Below are 19,597 nucleotides of genomic sequence, written 5' to 3'. Positions count from 1 at the left end.
GGGGGGCAATACAATACTTTAATTTAAAAAAATTGCCGGACTTCTTCTCTAAGCTTGTCCCCCAAAATCCAACAGCCAGAAAAGAAACTTGGTGAACAAAGTGTAAAAGAGCCCAAAACAGGTGCAAAAGGAATGATTACAAAGAGAAAAAGGCAAGGGAATAAAAAAAAAAAAAGGCAAAAAAATATTCCAGCAGCTGTGTTTAATTCCCCAAAATGTGTAATCAGCATTTGTATTAAGAATGATAAGTGATGAGGATGCAGCACAAACCATCAGGCCTTTATTGTAAAGAGAAGACACAATGAACAGAGCCTGAGCAGAGATGGTATGTTCAAAGGGTGTCGGTGAAGTGTAACTACCACTCATTGTTGTCAGGGAGAGATGCATTCCACATTGGGCGATGTAGTTCCCAGGGCACAGTCATGTGCTTAACCCCCCTGACTCCCTGCAATCTCCATCCAGGTGTGCTCATTGTGCTGAACTACAAGTCTATGGAGCCTGTCCAGTGCAGCTAGACAGAGATTACAGTGATCTAGGGAATTAAGCTCATACCGGATCACTTCTCCTGGCTTGTCCTAATGATTGGTGAGGATCTTAAAGAGGTTATCCAGTGCTACAAAACCATGGCCACTTTCTTCCAGAGACAGCCCCACTCTTGTCTCCAGTTTGGGTGAGGTTTTGTTACTCAGTTCCATTGAAGTAAATGGAGCTTAATTGTAAATTACACCTGAATTGGAGACAAGAGTCGTGTTGTCTCAGGAAGAAAGTGGCCATGTTTTTGTAGCACTGGATGACCCCTTTAACACTCAGACCCAAATCAGCAACAGGACAGGCAAGGGGTCGGGCAGGAAACGTAATCCGAAGAACAGGCGCAAGTCAGCATACATGGAAATTCACAAGAAACAGGAGACAGACACTTTTGTGCTAAAATGTAATAATGCTCAGGCAAGGTGGGGCTAGTTCAAATAAGTTCAGGTGGCTTTGGATTGGCTGACATTAGTAGCAGGTGGAGACAATCTGACCTTATAAATTCAGAGCAGGTGGCCACACGCACACCCTAGTGGCCAGACAATGGTGTAGCTGCCATGCAGACTGCGCAACTGCTCTAGGGCCCATAAAAAAACTGGAAAACCTCACTTCTGATAATAGCCCATGCAGACGCTGAGAGTGACAGCAGAATATAACAGCATGGATGCTCACTGGCAGTGCTGATTACCAGATGTCAGGAGCCTGAGTGTTCTGCTCCCGTGCTGTGTGGGCAGGGGAAGGTATAGGGAGAGAGCAGAGGTCACCAGGTCATTTGTCACACAGGATAGGTCATCAGTCACACAATGCCAAAATACAGGGCCAGGGGCGTAGCTAATGTCTCCTGGGCCCTGGTGCGAGAGGCCAACTTGCCCCCCCCCCCCCCCCTCCTTTCACGACCAAGTGATGCTATTGGTGTGTATATATATATATATATATATATATACACACCAAGACAGATATTACCAATAACACCAGCATATTGGAAGAGAAAGTATTATCACCGTACATATTACCGCCATACTGTTACCGACCAAATCCTGTATACTGAGACCAATATTACCAGTAATACCAGTATATAGGAAGGAAATGTTACCGCCACACCACAACCACTACCATCACCACCATATTGTTACTGACCAAATCCAGTATACTAAATCACCTCACCCAGTCATATAGAGGTGGCCCCAGCTCTACACAGGTTCTATACACCATATACATTACAGTGCAGTTATATCAGGTGACTCACGGGAGACGTCTTTTCTGATCGGAGTTCTTTCCTTTTCATCTTCTCCATCCGTCCTGGGCTGTTATGAGAACTTCTCTGAGCCACGAATCCACAGAATCTGCCAGACAGACATATTAGGCTCCTCACACTGGCACCATCCTCATCTCTCTACACACTGCACATCTGTATTGGCCCCTTTACACCCTCATTTAGTGGGTAGCCCTGACTCTATGTGACCCCCTAATAATATATGCCCCCCTCTGTGTATTCCCTCTCCCCCTATGTTGCCCCCCCAAATAGATGGCCCCTCTCCCCCCATGTTGCCCTCCATATAGATGGCCCCCTCTCCCCCCACCCTCCCTTATAGATGGCCTCCTCTCCCCCCTCCATATAGATGGCCCCCTCTACCCCCTCCCTTACAGATGGCCTCCTCTACCCCCTCCCTTATAGATGGCCTCCTCTACCCCCTCCCTTATAGATGGCCTCCTCTACCCCCTCCCTTATAGATGGCCTCCTCTACCCCCTCCCTTTTATATGGCCTCCTTTACCCCCTCCCTTATAGATGGCCTCCTCTCCCCCCTCCTTATAGATGGGCTCCTCTCCCCCCTCCTTATAGATGGCCCCCTCTTCCCCCCACCCTCATAGATGGCCCCCTCTTCCCCCCACCCTCATAGATGGCCCCCTCTTTCCCCCCACCCTCATAGATGCCCCCCTCTTTCCCCCCACCCTCATAGATGCCCCCCTCTTTCCCCCCCTCATAGATGCCCCCCTCTTTCCCCCCACCCTCATAGATGCCCCCCCTCTTCCCCCCCACCCTCATAGATGCCCCCCCTTTCCCCCCACCCTCATAGATGGCCCCCTCCTTCCCCCCACCCTCATAGATGCCCCGCTCTTCCCCCCACCCTCATAGATGCCCCCCCTCTTTCCCCCCACCCTCATAGATGCCCCCCTCTTCCCCCCACCCTCATAGATGCCCCCCTCTTTCCCCCCCCCTCATAGATGCCCCCCTCTTTCCCCCCCCTTATAGATGGCCCCCTCTTCCCCCCACCCTCATAGATGCCCCCCCTCTTTCCCCCCACCCTCATAGATGCCCCCCTCCTTCCCCCCACCCTCATAGATGCCCCCCTCTTTCCCCCCACCCTCATAGATGGCCCCCTCTTTCCCCCCACCCTCATAGATGCCCCCCTCTTTCCCCCCACCCTCATAGATGCCCCCCTCTTTCCCCCCACCCTCATAGATGCCCCCCTCTTTCCCCCCTCATAGATGCCCCCCTCTTTCCCCCCACCCTCATAGATGCCCCCCTCTTTCCCCCACCCTCATAGATGCCCCCCTCTTTCCCCCCACCCTCATAGATGGCCCCCTCTTTCCCCCCACCCTCATAGATGGCCCCCTCTTTCCCCCCACCCTCATAGATGGCCCCCTCTTTCCCCCCACCCTCATAGATGGCCCCCTCTTTCCCCCCACCCTCATAGATGCCCCCCTCTTTCCCCCCACCCTCATAGATGCCCCCCTCTTTCCCCCCACCCTGCAGGCTGATAAAAAAAAAAAAACTTAACTCACCTGACAATGCGCTCCCACGTTGATCCTCACTCCTCCTGGTCTGTCCCCGGCTGCTGCGCGGCTGCCGGGGGTGTCATGTCTTATTCCCGACAGCGCGCGCATCCCAGAGCTCCCTGCACGCTGGAACCGGAAGTCAGGGCCGAAGGTGCTGCCGGGAATAAGACGTGACACCCCCGGCAGCCGCGCAGCAGCCGGGGGAAGACGGAGCCGGACTCTTGTGACCGCAAGCAAAACAATGCTTGCGGTCACAAGAGTGATTGATCGGGAGGACCGCCACGAAGGTAGCTACGCCACTGTACAGGGCCCTTCCTACCCTGATGTTACTAGGCTGGTTATGGAAAAAATGGGGGACTCCTCACGGTGACATAGCTCCCTCAAATATAAGTCATACCCACAATAAATAAATCACACCCCTCATTGCCAAAGCCTTAGTGTCCCTGTAAAAAAATAAAGATTTTAGTAACTATGTAACATGTGGTGTGATGTATAGTGTAGAGATCCCTGTGTTATGTTGTTATGCATGGGATGTGTAGCTGGAGCTACTGCACAGTACATTGTTTGTTAAAAACTGGTTTGTTAATAAAGCTAGTTCAGTAAAAAAAAAAAAATCTGAAAATGTTATGATTTGAACTGGCTGGTGAGGCTGGCGACCAACTGCCACGGTCAGTGGAGCTGTAAACAAGTTTTGTGGCTTCTTGTGGTTTCTGAGGGGCGATTTCCTGCCCATTTTTCCTGTCACAGACACCTGATGGACGGCACAGATCTCCGGTACATCATCCCAGAACATGTACCAGTAAGTATTACTGGTACACACCGCACATAAGACAGTAGAGAGGGACAGATTGTCATCTCTAAGACACAGCAGCCTGTAGTGTTATATGGCCGCCATTCATATCATACATAGCTCTCAAATCTGACCCATGGAGTAATATGGGGTTGTCTCCTCAATGGCAGATTGTGCTTCTGTATAGGCTGGATATTAGAACATATGGGGGGGAGGGGTTTATCAAGCAGTCTTCCAGTAGCAAGGGCCTTTGTTGCCTAAGCAACCAATCACTGAAATTGGGCAGGCCTGGGAAGGGCACCAGGAGGGTCCGCGTTAGTGGGCTGGGAAGGGCCCCGGTAGGGTCCGCGTTAGAGGTCTGGGGCGGGTCTGGGCTGGGAAGGGCCCCAGTAGGGTCCGCGTTAGTTTGCTGGGAAGGGCGCCAGGAGGGTCCGTGTTAGGGGTCTGGGGCGGGCCTGGGCTGGGATGGACGCCAGGAGGGTCCGCATTAGAGGGCTGGGGCGGGCCTGGGCTGGGATGGACGCCAGGAGGGTCCGCATTAGAGGGCTGGGGCACGCCTGGGCTGGGAAGGGCGCTGGGAGGGTCCATGTTAGGGGGCTGGGATCACATTATAGCAAAGGACAGGTAAATTAGGATTGGGATCTGTAAATCGGGTTAGGGTGGAGGGGCTCCCTCATGGTGCCTTCACCTTGACGTGGTGAGGGAGCTTGCGTGCCTTGGTGATCCAATGAGCTAAGCTGGTGGGAGTAATACTCCTGGTGGGGTTTCCCGTGCCAGACAGGTCAATGGGGAGAGGCCAGACTAAGCAAGGCACCCAGAAGAAAGGGTTCGTATCCTTGAAATTTAAACACATTGCTATTCTCATCTGCTTTTGCACCTAAGATTTCTATCCACCACTAAGCTCTGTCTGCATTTCTGCTAAGCCTCACCCCTTTGCATTAAGCCCTTGGGTTTTGAACTAAATCTCTCTTCTGATTGTCATCCCTGCCTTGACCAGTACTGAGTTTAATATTCCTCCAAGGTCGGACCTGCAGCAACAATGAGGAGGTTGAGCCTGCTGGGAAGTAGTAGATAAAAGATATGGAACTGGCTGGATGCAGGACTCCAATCTGACGTCTGGCTCCTCTCCTGCACGGTGCTCTCTGAACTATACATATAGCAGGCTATATGAAACATTTCTAAATATATTATTGACAACATCCCATTCTGCACCGCAATGTTGTATACTGAATGCAGTGTACACAAGACTGGGTTACATGACCCCGGAGCAACATGACTATTTCAGAAGTGATTCATAGGTACTTAAAGAAGTCCAGTGATTTACAAAATCTGGGAGCCAGCATGGGGGAAATTAATTACAAGTATAAACTTACCTCTCCCTGTGCCTCCGGTGAGCAGGGGGACCACCCCAGGACCCCCGCCGGAAGGCATTTTCCCCCGACTTGTGATGACGTCACAACTCAGGGGAAAAGGCCTGTCCCGGCTGATGGACTGGCTGCTCAGCCAATCAGTGACTGGAGCAGCTTCCAGCCCCAGTCACTGACTAGCTGAGCGGCCAGTCCATCAGCTGAGTCGGGACATGTCAGCACCGGAGATCCCAGAGCCCAATGCTCACACAGGCACGGAGGTAAGTTAGTACTTCAATTACCCAGCTGTCGGATTTTATAACTCACCGGACTTCTCTTTCAACCTCAAGTTTTAATTTTCTTATAGAAATTATAAAACCCCTTTATAAATAGGAAACTTAAGTCCCTCTACGTTGTTTCACCTATACGGACATCCTTGGGGGCAGGGGCGTAGCTAGGGGTTAAGCCTAGGGGGGGCGAGTGAGACTCATTGTGCCCCCTGCCAATTATGTTACCCACAGGGAACCTTAGCAGGTAACTGCTTTCTGAATAATAAAGGGAATATTCTACTACATTATTCATAGTGAACAGGGACTGAGAACAGTGGAGAAGACTTTCTACATCTCACATATACTGTATAACCATGTTATCCAGCATTGCAAAAACATAGCTGCCTTTTTCCAGGAACAGCGCCACTCTCCTCCAAAGCTTGGATGTGGTAGTGCAGCTCAGTTCCACTAAAAGAGAATGCAACCAAGTTGTAATACCACAAACAACATAGAGGAAGCTATGGCGCTGTTTTTGTTTTCTAATTAGCCATCAATTTTTCTATGTATTTATCTCATATCTATCTGTCTAATATCTATTGGGCAGCATGAGGACTACACCATAGCTGATGGTCAATGACCAAATAAGCAACATCCAAAGGGTATACCCGCAATACCAATAGAGTAAATGTATAGTACAAATGCTGGGTAATAACAATAAATAGTCCCATGCAGTTCAAGGCAACTATACTAAATAACCTATATACAAAAAGCCAGACTACTGCAACATAACTAAATAGAATAATTACTTTACTAATTCATAAAAACAATACATGACAATATATGAAAAATGTAGGAGAAATCAGCCCTGATAATCATGGTGTACAGGGTATATAAGAGCAGCCAATTTATGCCTCCATGTAGTATTTAGACCCAATTTTAGTCCTCATATAGTTCGCAGGGTCCCTCTATGCCAGGCATGTCCAAACTTTTTTCGAAGAGTGCCAAATTTGATGAAGTGAACATGTGCGAGGGCCGACCATTTTACATGCTACATGCTATATGCTTTATAACACAGGCAGATAATAGCAAGCTGGATACCTGGGGGGGCCGTAAAAGTTCGGAACGCGGGCCGCAAATGGCCCTCCGAACAGACTTTGGACATGCCTGGTCTATGCTCTCATATAGTAAAAAGGCCACCATCTATACCCTAACATAGTAGATTATCACCCCTTGTTCCTCCATATAGAAGATAGACCCTCCCTGTGTACCCCCATATAGTAGTCAGGCCCCTCTGTACCTTTATATTGAAATTCAGCTTCTCTGTTTATCCATATAATAGTTAGGCCTTCTGTCCCCCAATATAGTAATTATTTTCCTCTGTTTCCATGAAGTAGTAGTTAGGGCCCTCATATAGAAGTTAGACTCCCCTCTGGGCATCTATCTAGTATTTAGACCTCTCTGTGTAGGCAATGCCCCCCCTCTCCCCCCTCAAAAAAAGGTAGTATCCTCCATGTAGGCATCCCCTCCTGCACCATCTCATGTAGGTAATCCCCTGGTATGTATTCCCCATGCAGCCACCCCCTTCCCCAGCAGTAATCTCCCTGGTAATCCTCCTGTTGGTTAAAGACCCCACCACCACCACTGTGAGTAGACTGTACCTCCAAATAATTTACACCCTTTTCAGTTAGCCAGCATATCCCATACCCCAACCCCCATAGATAACATCCTTCCCAGGAGTTAGCCCCACCCACTCACATAGGCCTCCTCCTCTATAACTAAGGGGAAAAAAAAAAACATACTTACCGGCTGTGCGGTTGCAGTACTGTAGTCTTCTGATGTCAACTCTCTCCCTGCTCTGTGAGCGCACAAGTGACATTATCTATGTCCCACAGCTGTAAGGGAGGGAATGGCCTCTTGTGGCCACAACAGTGATTGGCAGGGTGGAGAGCCAATGCTCGCCTTGTCAATCACCCTGCTGCATTCAACTGTATGTTCTCCCCGTATACAAGTGCATACAGCTAAATGGTCAGACACAACATTCGGTAGCTGTGTGAGCCCCCCAGGAGCACTGGTTGCTGGCCAGGGGCCCCCTACAGACAGTAGACATTTGGTAAGTCTTTCTGCAAAAGCAATAGCTTTTGCGGACAGCATTAACTGGCAAAATCTTCCGTGGGCCCCCTGCCTGTGTGGGCCCGGGAGTGGCCGCCCCCTCTGCTCCCACCAAATTACGCTACTGCTTGGGGGTCTAGGATGATTATATAGATAAACCATCTCAGGGCGGCTTTACATCCTATTGGGCTATTGTGACATTTGATAAATCCTTTGCCCCATGTGACAGATGTTCATTAGGGTGCTGCTGCCCCTTCATTCTGATGGCTGGTGTCAGCCTGACCCTCTACATAGGCCACCAATGATTTTCCCCATTAAGCTCTTTAGTAGACTGTAGATGCTGTACACAACACCCTGCAGGCTGCCTGATAACAGGTTCCTACAAATTATTATATAAGAAAGTTGTCATTTGCACAAATCAATTCATCCCCAATACAAAACTACAATATTTATCATGCCTGGACAGCCAAAGCTAAAGCATGATGGGAATTGTAGTATTGCACCAGCTGGAGTTCAGCGAGTTAACCACCCCTGTTATACAGGTTTCATTTAATAATTTCTCACACTTTCCTTTATTTTTTTTTTTTTATAAAAACATCTTTATTTCACGTTTTATTTTACAAATATCCACAGGTATGTATATTCACTGTATTGTTTTGTTCAACATTTCCAATTAGTACAAAATAAAATCTGCAAATAGAAATAAACGTGACACGAACGCCTGCATGTAACACTGTACATCTTATTGAGAGCAACACAAGGATTTGGTACAAGTGCTGGGACAAAACACCAACAGGAAAATACAATGTTAAAAAGGCAATGCTACAAGTTGTGTACGGTACACTACACCACTGGAAACCTGTCTGTAGAAAATAAGTCATATTAACTGACCTCCCTAAAGCTGTATACCTCTGTATTGGATGAATAACATGTTTTATCATGTCAGATTTGCATCTAAGTCCAGTCATTTTATTATTAGACCCATATAAAGATACATAATACAACTAATCAGGACCTAACACTGATTCTGGCCACCACTAAATGGAACTTAGAAGTTCCATTGTAAAAATTTGATACAGTAAACTTTTAAGCTCCCTCTAGTGGTGGCTGCAGGCAGACAGAATTTTATCATTTAACTTCTACTACCATAGACACCTACCACTTAGTCACATAATAGGGGATAAGTGTCTGATAACTGCTGATGCCGCTATGATCTTGAGAACGCAACTTTGGAATGGGAAACGTAATAGAAACATCCAGTTTATTTTTCATTAAAAACAATGCATTGTGTGTGTTCAAATTTTTCTGTATTAAATTATTAAAAAATAGTTTTTTTTAGGATGAAAACACTACCCACAGCCTAGTGTTATTGGGGTGGAAAGTTTTATGCTTTTCTGTCTATGATTAGTGTATATGTCATCCTAGTCCTGTTACTGTCTTTGAATGTAAAACAATATAAATGTAGAAATTGATGAAACACATTAAATGTTTGTGCCTGTTTATTGCAAGTCCTAAAGACGTAGAAAAGAAAGCATATTTGTTATGACAAGAGAGAAGCTTGCGGTAAAGAAATACACAGTACTGTCTACTTTAGGCTAATTTGTCTGATTTAGTATCTCTTTCATAGGAAATTCATAGACATCAATGGAAAAGACTCAAAAAAGTTAGCAGCAGTAGGAAATTAATTGGTGTCAGGACCCCTAGCAATCACTAAAATGGGTAAACCAATACCCCTCAAAGGGTTAAACTGAATAAGGTTCAGGTAAGATCCTATATGTCAAAATATTTCACAATAAATTTGTTATCCAGTGTTACCCAGAGCAGCGCGAACGTCAGATCATAGCAAGTTTTCCTTATACGATAGAAGAGTATTTTTTTTTTTATGCTAAAAACATAAAAACAGAACAAACTTTAATGGGATACCGATTATACAAGGGATATTAACACTGCCAGCCTGATCTACACTATTCATGTACTACATGGATGGGGAACCTGCAGCCCTCCAGCTGTTGCGAAACTGTCATTCCCATCATGCCTAAACAGCCAACCCCAAGTTTTTGTAGTTTTGGAACAGCTGGAGGGCCACAGATTCCCCATCCCGGATGTAGGACAACAAATGTCCGGTAAATGCTACTCATTTTATACCCAAGAGTGGATGCATAAAGTAAAATAAATCCTTTTTTTATACTTGTATACTTTTAGGGTCCATTTCTGCCTTTGGTTAAAGAAAAACTTTACTGTGTGCACTGTGTGAGTGTGGTCTTATGTCTGCCTACTAATGTCCTCACAATGTTCTTTGTAGTTAACATGCTAAATTGTTGCCCTGTTATTAAAGGGATTGTCCAGTGAAAATCTTTTTCTTTCAAATCAGCTATTGTCAGAAAGTTATATAGATTTGTAATTTACTTCTATTGAAAAATCCCAAGTCTTCCCATACTTATTAGCTGCTGTATGTCCTGCAGGAAATGTTGTTTTATTTTCAATCTGACACACTGCTCTCTGCTGACATCTCTGGCCAAGACAAGAACTGTCCAGAGCAGGAGAGGTTTTCTATGGGGATTTCCCCAGGCATGATGGTAATTGTAGTTTTGCAACAGCTGGAGGCTCAAAGGTTCCCCATCCTTGATGTAGGCAATGAAAATAACCGCTACACCCATGTAACACGTTCTGATCTCCTAAGGACACAATATTAATAGATTTTTGTGGACTGGTATAAAAATAAGGCAGTTTCTTTCCAAATATATCCTGAGAGTTAGTAGTAATATAGACGCTCCCACTCTATAATATATAGCTCAGTAGATTTATATTCAGCTCTGCTACATCTGTACACTTTAGAACTGTCAGGAAGCGCACTGGACACTTGAAAACTCCATTCCAGTGTCAGACTATTTACATTTTTCTTTTCCACTTTGCGCTCAGATAAATAGTATATATAGGTATACACTGACATTAGATAATGCTTTTTCATATATCTTGTCTGGGCAAAATAATAATGCCTGTAGTCCACACATATAGATAATGTAGAATATTGACGTTGACGCTGCAAATCAAAATTCTCTCGCTTGTTCTCTACAGCTGCAGAAAATCTGTAACGTGTGAACATACTCTTATTCAGGTTTAAAGGGGTTTTCCAGCCTTTTAAAATTGATAGCCTATCTAGAGGATAATTCTTTAACATTAGACAAGAGAGGGTCCTAATCGCCTGCCGATCAGCTGTTTGAAGGATATTTTATTTTCCAATTATACCTTGCACCGCCTTCATGAAAAGTGTAGCGCCTGCAAGTATGAACTGCCTTGTAGCCAATGTGGCTTCACGACCTCCAAACAGCTGGCTGTCAGGGATGCCCCGAGTGATCGAATTTTAATGGCCACCAATGGCTTAACCTGTTTATGTCTATGAACACTAAGTCAAAGTATATATAGCTACAGTGCACTGGATGTGTTAAGTATATTGGCCTCATGTATACAATTACAGTATATTAGAATGCAGCCTAGTTGCCTATAGAAACCAATCAGAGCCTAGGTTTGTATTTTTATAATACAGTCACAAAATGAAAGCTAACTAATGTTTCCCCCGTGTTTCAGTTTAGTGCAAACCAAGTTTTCTAACTAGAGTCTTTTTCAGTAGTTTGCATTGTTTTGTTTTTTTCCTTTTTTTTTTAAATAAAACAATAGCACTTGAAACCCCTTTACATATTACTTGAGGGGACATTCATCAGGTTAACTACTCCGTTCTGTTTGCTTTGTCTAAAAGGCTTTCCATCCTGGATACAGGGCTAAAGTGTAAGCCCTAATACTCCTATTCAAATGTTTCCTGAATGAGCGAACTTTAAGGACGTTTGGGTTTTATGTGAACCAGAACTCTCTGCATTTGAATACCGGTGGCTGAAGAAATTGTATGCAGCCCTGAGGATGCCTGGAAAACATGGATACAGCCTATGGCCATAGTATCCATTAGAGATGAGCGAATCGGGTTCGAGTCGATCCGAAACCCGAACGATCAGCATTTGATTAGCGGTGGCTGCTGAACTTGGATAAAGCCCTAAGGTTGTCTGGAAAACATGGCTACAGCCAATGACTATATCCATGTTTTCCACATAGCCTTAGGGCTTTATCCAACTTCAGCAGCCACCGCTAATCAAATGCCGAAAGTTCGGGTTCGGATCGACTCGAGCATGCTCCAGGTTGACTCATCTCTAGTATCCATGTTTTCCAGGGCTTCCTAGGCCTAACCACCGACAATCAAAGGAGGAGAGTTTAGGTTTGGACAAACCCGAACATACTCGAAATCCGCTCATCTCCAATGCTGAAAATTAAGAATTCCACTTATTTTTCTTTCAGATGTACACAATATCTGACAGAAAATTAAATTGAAAGCATACAGAGCTATATTATGACCCCAGAGAAGCCTGTGGACCTGTCTAAGGCCTCAATCACACGTCCATAGGCGTGTCCACAGTATTCATAGCTGTCCACAACTGCACGGACCCATACGGGTGTATAAACGGGTCCATATAAATGAATGGGGACAGAAATTACGGACGTGTAAACCTGGCCTAAGAGAAAAACTGTCTGTTTCTCATAGCAACCAGTGAGCATAGCAACCAAGCTCCCAAAGCAGTGCTGAGTTCTGACTGGTTGCTATGGAAACTATGCGTATGCTAAGGACAGGCTTTTAGTTAGTTATAAATCTTCCTATGGTTGCTGTACTGTAGTGGTACGGAACCATAATATAACCATGTTGACAAGGCCTCAGCCTATAAGCTCAAGTATTGTGTCTTCCTAAAAAAATAAAATTGTGTAGAGAACCTGCTGTCATGTCCCTGTAAGGATCGTAGGGCTAGTGTTCTAAGGACATAGTAAACAGAGACGTGTTGGGCATGTGTCCCTCTTTAAAAGTAACATTTTATATGTACACATCACAGTATTTACACAATCAGCGCAAACATTGTAAGACCGCCAAAAAAAAAAAGTCACAAGAAGCTTTTGGCGGTGAGAAAAGGCATGAAGCAGAAAGATCTATTAACACACTAAAAACAACATAAAATGGACTACTGCATTATAATGGAAAGCTAACACAATAGAGAGATGCATTAGTTGACCCTATATCAATAGTTACACCCAAAGGGAAAAAAAAAATCAAAAAGAAAATCTTTGGCCTTAAAGTGTATTTATCATCAAAACACAGTGGAGTCGGCCATCTTCAAAGGCGAGTGGGATATTACTGATACAAAATGGCTGCCTCCCTTGTGCACACATGATATGTATACTTTAAAGTTAAAGGCAAAAGAAAGCAATAAATAGCTCAAGGGTTAATCTATATACAAAAAGAACATGGAAGCATTGTCGCTAGGTTTGGTATCTGGTTTACAGACGTCACCATGTGGACAGAGAACCATATTGCACATTTTACTTTTTATTCTTACATTATTTTCAGTCTCTGAACTGGTAATTCCCAAACTGTCCATGTCCAAGTGTCGCAAAACTGTAGTTTTGCAACAGCCGGAAAGCAACACTTTGGGGGAAAATGCTTTAAACTAAACAGGAATGTGTAATGAAAGCAGAAGCAAATCCATGATTGATTGTTTAAGTATGGCTAGGTTCACACCACTTTTCAATAAAGTTGAGGCAATTCTATGTATGTTTGGTAAAAAAAAGTCTATGGGCACATCAAACATATATACATTGGGAGATTTTTATGGCTTCAATGTAGTGTGAACCAAGCCTAAAACATAACCACTCTGTATTATGCAACACAAGGATTTCCTTGCAATAGAGCAAGGATGGGGAACTTGCTGCTCTCCAACTTTTTCCCAAAAATTCCCATCATGCCTGAGACCCCCAAAGCCAAAGCTCTGGCTGTCCAGGCATCATGGGGACTGTAGTTTTGTAGTGATGTAGTGATAAAGGGTGGTAGCTGTGGCTGTATCCATGTTTTCCAGGACACCCTAGGGTGGCATCCAACTTCTTGTGGCCGACCCGTACACTTATCTGATGTTTGGTCATCACTACTAAAGGGCCACAAGTTCCCCTTCCCTGCAATAGAGGGATAAAAAGCACTCTGTACCAATCCTGTTAGGCACTCTAATGCCTACAAAGTTATGTGCCATTGAAATATACCTGTATACACAGAGTTTGCATAGGTAATATTACCAAAGTAACAGAATACATTATATGGCACAGATGCATGTGGTTTAAGGCAAACAGATCACAGATCTCAGACTTAGCAAAAAGGTCTTATAGCAGCTATAAAGTCCTCTTTACATTTGTAATGCACTTGAAATAATTCAGTGGCTGATTCCTCCATTATTGCATAATAACAGCAGAACAGCATTAAATAAAACATAGCACCCCTTCTTCCCCACACTTTGCACACCTTAAAAATTGAGTCATTAACAGGTAATGACTATCATGTCAAATAAAAGGACAACCCATTTTAATATTGAAGCTAGCTCGCCGGTCAGATGTCCCCTGCAGCGGCCACTATAGGGGAAATGTAGTATTACATGGTGTCCACTCATATGGGCATCAATGTAATACTAGTATGGACTGGGTCCGCCAAAGCAGGAGAGGATGATACTTAAAGGTTATCAACTCAAGGTGGAGCCAAAGCACAGGAACCCTTCAAAGCACAGGAACCCCTCAATGATGTCCATATGCCTTATATATGCCCTCAATCCATAAACTCCACATTAAATATTTCTCAGATCAAGACATGTCTTTCTTGAAAAAAACATCCAGAAAACAGTAAAGTCTATTGTTTGGCACATACCCCATGCCATCAATGTGGCGCCATCTTCCTACTAAAATTCCTCTTAATTAAAAAAAATAATAATAATAATAAGATTTCTATGTATAACTTTCGTTTTCATTCCAATTGGTGACCCATTGCTTTTTTTCGGTGTTCTGTTTTAATTTGCCTTCTTTGAACTGGCGATCTTCTTTGGCGATTCGTATAGCGTGGTATCGCGGGACACTGTCATCGTACCTGGAACGTTTAAAAAATCCACACTGCAAAGAAAGAAGAAGATTCGGATCATGAAGAGAAAATGGAGGGCAGGTCATTCTACTGCAGACATTATGGACATAAACATGGCAGCGCGTTACCAAACCCAAAGCTGTTAGAAAAAGACAAAAATGCTGCAAAAAAAAGAAAAAAGAAATATTTTTTTTAAGAAGGGACCAATATGAAGGAGTTTTAATACTTTTATAGTAAGCATAAATACTATAGTATTTAATAAGAGTATTTAATAAAATAAATTATATTATCCTTTTCATTTTTTATTCAAAATTTTCCTCTTCATAATCATGTTTTGTTTTTGACCTTTATTTACAATTACATTTTTTTTTTTTTGTCCTTTCAAAAATTTATTCAGTGTAAGGCTATGTTCACACTATGAAATAACGGCCGCTGTCCGCGCCGCAAAACTACGGCCGTTGTTTTGAATTTCCCTATAATGACTGCAATGCAATGTAACTACGGCCGTTGAATTCACACTACGTATCAGATAACGGCCGCTGTTTATACGGCCCGGTGAAAAATGAACATGTCAATTATTTCCGTCCGGTAATACTGCAACAACGGCCGTGGATTTCAATGCGGCCGCGAACGTAAAACTTATATCTGCTGAATTAAACTTGATTTTGATGTCAAAAATTTTCTGAGTGGTTTCTCGGGCTGGGCGCAGTATTTAAAGTAAATGACCTGTTTCACCCCCTTTATAATCATGCTAGGAATCAAAATTAAACAACGGCCGTAGTTTCACGACTAGCCCGTACGATAGTAATTCTACGGCCGTTGATTTGGCCTCAAAATAACGGCCGTTGAAAATAACCCTCCGGGAACCCCCGAAGCAAGCCGGATTGGGGACCAGGTGATGTATAGTCTACGGTGGCCGGGGGGGTTAACGGGGTGGGCTGCGGACAAACTCGCAGCGGGATGTGCATCCTGCTGCGAGTTTGTCTGCCCATAGAGTTTACTGGGCGAATTTGCAGCGAGAAACCCGCTGCGGATCCGTTACGTGTGAACGCAGCCTAAAGGGGTTATCCATTTGAATGGAAAAGAGTTGCAATACCTAGTATAACCACTATGGGACAGGACAGGTCCTGTACAGTGACAGATGCTCTATGTCACTGTTCCCCACCATGGTTGAGAATTCAGACTGTAGGTTATTTAAAAATTGTTTTTCTAAACCCCTTTTATGGAAATCACTGATACAACTGCGTAGTAGTTGTCACCCGACACCAAATAAAAGGATCTCATATTTCCAGGTGATATTTTGATTTCATGGGGAAATGCTCCTTAGCTATAGAGGTTACAATATGTCCAATGATCTTCATAGAACCATCTTCTTATGAAAAGAAAAAACCCAGTCAACTGTGTTTGGACAGATACAGAACAGTATATAGCCATTATTTATTAGTTTTTCCATGCATGAACATGTTATACTCTGCAAGGCCAGACAGGGCAAGAAGAAGGATAGACAATTCAATGATTAATGAAAGTGATCTGCGGCAAAAGCGATGTGTTATGCTCTAAGGAAATCCTGCAGCCAATCCAACACCCAGAAAGCAGTGATTATATATATAAATAGTCAATTACCAATCACAGAACGCTGATCAATACTATGCATCAGATGTCAGCCTCACTTTATCAGACGGCTGAGTATGGATTTCAGCCTTGTGATAAGTGGCATCATATTCATCTTGCTTACTTCTCTTGAAAAAGCCACACTATAAAGAATCAAGGTTACACGTCGGATGATTTGTGATGATTGCAGGAAGGAATATGGAGGCAAATCAAAAAAAATCAGTAAAGCATGTCATAGAGGAACAGTGGTCACAGTGGTGAGGGTCTGCAGCATCGGTGTCAAACATACGGTCCAGGCATGATGGGAATAGAAGTTCTGCAACATCTGGAGGACCACCAGTCTGACACCCTTGGCCTACAGGTTTGGTGTCCCATATCAGTGTCTCATAGTGTAAGGTTACATTCACACGTCTATTGTTCTGTCCGCAAATGCGGGTCACGCAATTGTGGACAGAACATAGAACCAATTGTATTCAATGGCCCCGTTCACACATCCGTATGTGTGTACGGGGCCGCTATCCGTGGCGGAAAAAAAAAAAAAAGACATGTTGTAATGCGGACCGCATTTTGCGGCACGGATCGCTACCCTAATGGAATGGCAATGTAGTGCTCGGTGAAGCACAGAGCACTACAGATGCACATTCGTAGTACTGGCCCTGGCCGCGGGTCCATGGTCACGGGCTGCACTACAGATGTGTGAATATAGCCTAAAAGGTTGGATCCCTTAAAGGGGATTTCCAGGACTGATTTCTATCAATATCAGACAGGAGTGTTCTGACTCTCAGCTGATTGGAGGAAAGGCAGCACTTTGGTGAGAGCTGTAGCCTCTCATAGTTTACCAGAAACAGCTCCATACATACTAGTGGCTGCACCTGGAAATGCAGCTCTCCGCAGCTCAATCTCATTCAAATGAATAGGAGTGAGTTGCAGTACCAGACACAGCCACTATAAAACATACAGAGCTGTGATTGGAAAAGAGTGAAGAGGCGTCAGTACTCACCAAGGCTGCGACCCCTTTAATCAGCTGATCAGTGTGTGTGTTGGGGGGGGGGGGTAATTATACCTGTATTATACTAAAGGCCCATTCTAAGCATAAATCATTAATATTAATGTCCTGGAAATCTCTTTTATTCCTAATTACCAACCCCCCTCCCCATCCCTTAAAGAGGTATTCCAGTGTTCAAAACATATCCACAGTGCTATCTCTAGCAGCTCCACACAGAAGGAATGGCGCAGGTGCTGACCCACTGTTCCATTCAGCTAGGAGAGTTGGGTCCTTGTTTTTAAGTTTTTGACCCCATTAACAAGAATTTGCAAAGATCAGCTGATCTAGGACATTGATCCCCATCTCCATTTGCCACCTGTTTTCAAACTGGGGAACAAATTATTGCCATGATGGCCATATTATCTGTATGAAGCCCTCTGGTTATATGCTGTATTTTATGGGATATCCATACTAATACATGCTGAGCAGCCAAGTGTGCATATGATCATAGCCATGGGGGCCCTCTACTGTAATTTGGGGGGGGGGGGGTGTTCTTGGATTAGGGAAGATTAAAAAAAAAAAAAAAAACTGGTTAAAGTCAAAAAATGCATCACACAAAACAGAATGCATCTGTAAATGGACTAAGTGTAGTCACTAGAACAGTGCTTTTGGTTGGTTAAACACAATAGACTATATGTATACAAGCAGTTTTACCTTCCCTATGTTTTTTTAACCAGTTGGCTGGTTTTCAAGGTGCCAGTGACCCCTTCCTGAATGCCAAGATATGGGCCGCTTCTGTCAATGTCAATAAGCATTGCAATAACATGATATGCTTTACACAGTCCAATAGAGGGTACTCACCTTCCATAATATAAACACTAATAATGCAAGCATAAGAATTCCTGCAAGTATAGCAACCAACACAATCCACCATGGTACTCCACTGTATTGCACCTGTGTCTTCTCCGGGAACACTGTAACGCGCACCTACACATGTAGAAAATCTTGTGAGTATTCTGCAACTGTTGCACATTTACCACTATTCTTTAAAAAGGCTGTGGTGAGCTGCAGCATGCATGTCTCCTCCCTCAGCACCTTCCTGCAAGTCAAAGCCAGTCCCCTGCATAGAGAATTAGTACCTTCTGGTGCTAATGTTCCTATAATTTCACTGCATCAAGCTAAACCTATGTTGACTTACCTGATAACCTTCATTAGTCCATTTAATGTTGTCGGCTGGAGTGTCCAGACTGATGGAGGCTTTCACCAGTATGTCCAGATAGCTCATTTTTGAATATTCCTGATAATAAAGGTAAAAATTTAAAACTGAACAAGTGCAATTTAATAAAACTATAGATGTAAATAGTGTTATTGCCACAATAGTACCTCTAGGAATGTGCTGTTCCATAACCTGGAGCGTATGGTAATAACAGCATTACTATCCAGACCTTGGAGGGGACATCGTATTGTCACACACCGTGCATGAGTATTGCAGTCCTGAAATCATTGAGAGAAATAATAACCGTGAATCACAATAGATGAGATTTAGATCTGCATAGATGGGATCTGGTCTGCAGATTCAATAGCTAAGGGTCCATTTACACAGGAAGATTATTAAACAGATTATATCTGCAAAAGACTTGAAGCCGAAGCCAGGAACAGACTATAAACAGAGGTCATTAAGAAAATGCTGAGATTTCTTTTCTTTTCAAATCCATCCCAGGCTTTGGCTTCAAATCTTTGGCAGATAATCTGTCAGATAATCTTTCTGTGTAAATAGACCCTTACTGATTCCTGATTCCTGTCTACGGTGCAGCTGCGCATCTCTATTACACGTAGTGATGCGTGCCAGGTGGCGGATGATTTTAGGTCAGGACCTAAAGACACAATGATAGCTGTCATCGGCTGATCGTTGTCTTTATTACATGGAGGGATTCAGCAGGTTATCGCTCCATGTAATAGGGCCCTTACATGTCCTGGAGGGTTAGAGGAAATTGGCACTTGAGCCTTAGGGCCCTATTCCACGGGAGCGATAATCGGTGGAATAGTGGAATAGAGAGAAGTAGTGGAATAGAGAGAACGATCAGCCGATGATCGTGTCATCGTCTGATCGTTCATTTAGGGCACGACCTAAAATCATCGGTCCCCCACCGCGCATCACTACGGTGGAATAGTGGTGCGCGGCGGGCGACTGACGATTTGAG

At 44.1% G+C, this 19,597-nt stretch overlaps 1 protein-coding gene across 2 annotated transcripts in view; it reads right to left on the bottom strand.

The window, feature by feature from the left end:
* Nucleotides 1-12,706: 12,706 nt before the first annotated feature.
* Nucleotides 12,707-19,597, bottom strand: part of ITGA6 (integrin subunit alpha 6) — a 54,570-nt gene continuing 47,679 nt past the window's right edge. The window contains exons 22-26 of one of the 2 annotated variants that reach the window (XM_069982927.1): nt 18,780-18,890; nt 18,595-18,693; nt 18,258-18,383; nt 16,424-16,554; nt 14,744-14,832 (exon numbers count right to left, since the gene is read on the bottom strand). In XM_069982927.1, the coding sequence (XP_069839028.1) occupies nt 16,447-16,554; nt 18,258-18,383; nt 18,595-18,693; nt 18,780-18,890 (444 nt within the window). In that variant the 3' untranslated portion in view covers nt 14,744-14,832; nt 16,424-16,446. Of the gene's footprint in view, nt 14,833-16,423; nt 16,555-18,257; nt 18,384-18,594; nt 18,694-18,779; nt 18,891-19,597 lie in introns of both variants that reach the window. The other variant, XM_069982926.1, reaches the window with a different exon arrangement.

Source organism: Dendropsophus ebraccatus, chromosome 9 (genome assembly GCF_027789765.1).
Source record: "Dendropsophus ebraccatus isolate aDenEbr1 chromosome 9, aDenEbr1.pat, whole genome shotgun sequence".
NCBI classification, from domain to species: Eukaryota; Metazoa; Chordata; class Amphibia; order Anura; family Hylidae; genus Dendropsophus; species Dendropsophus ebraccatus.
This window is presented reverse-complemented; position numbering and strand designations above follow the sequence as displayed.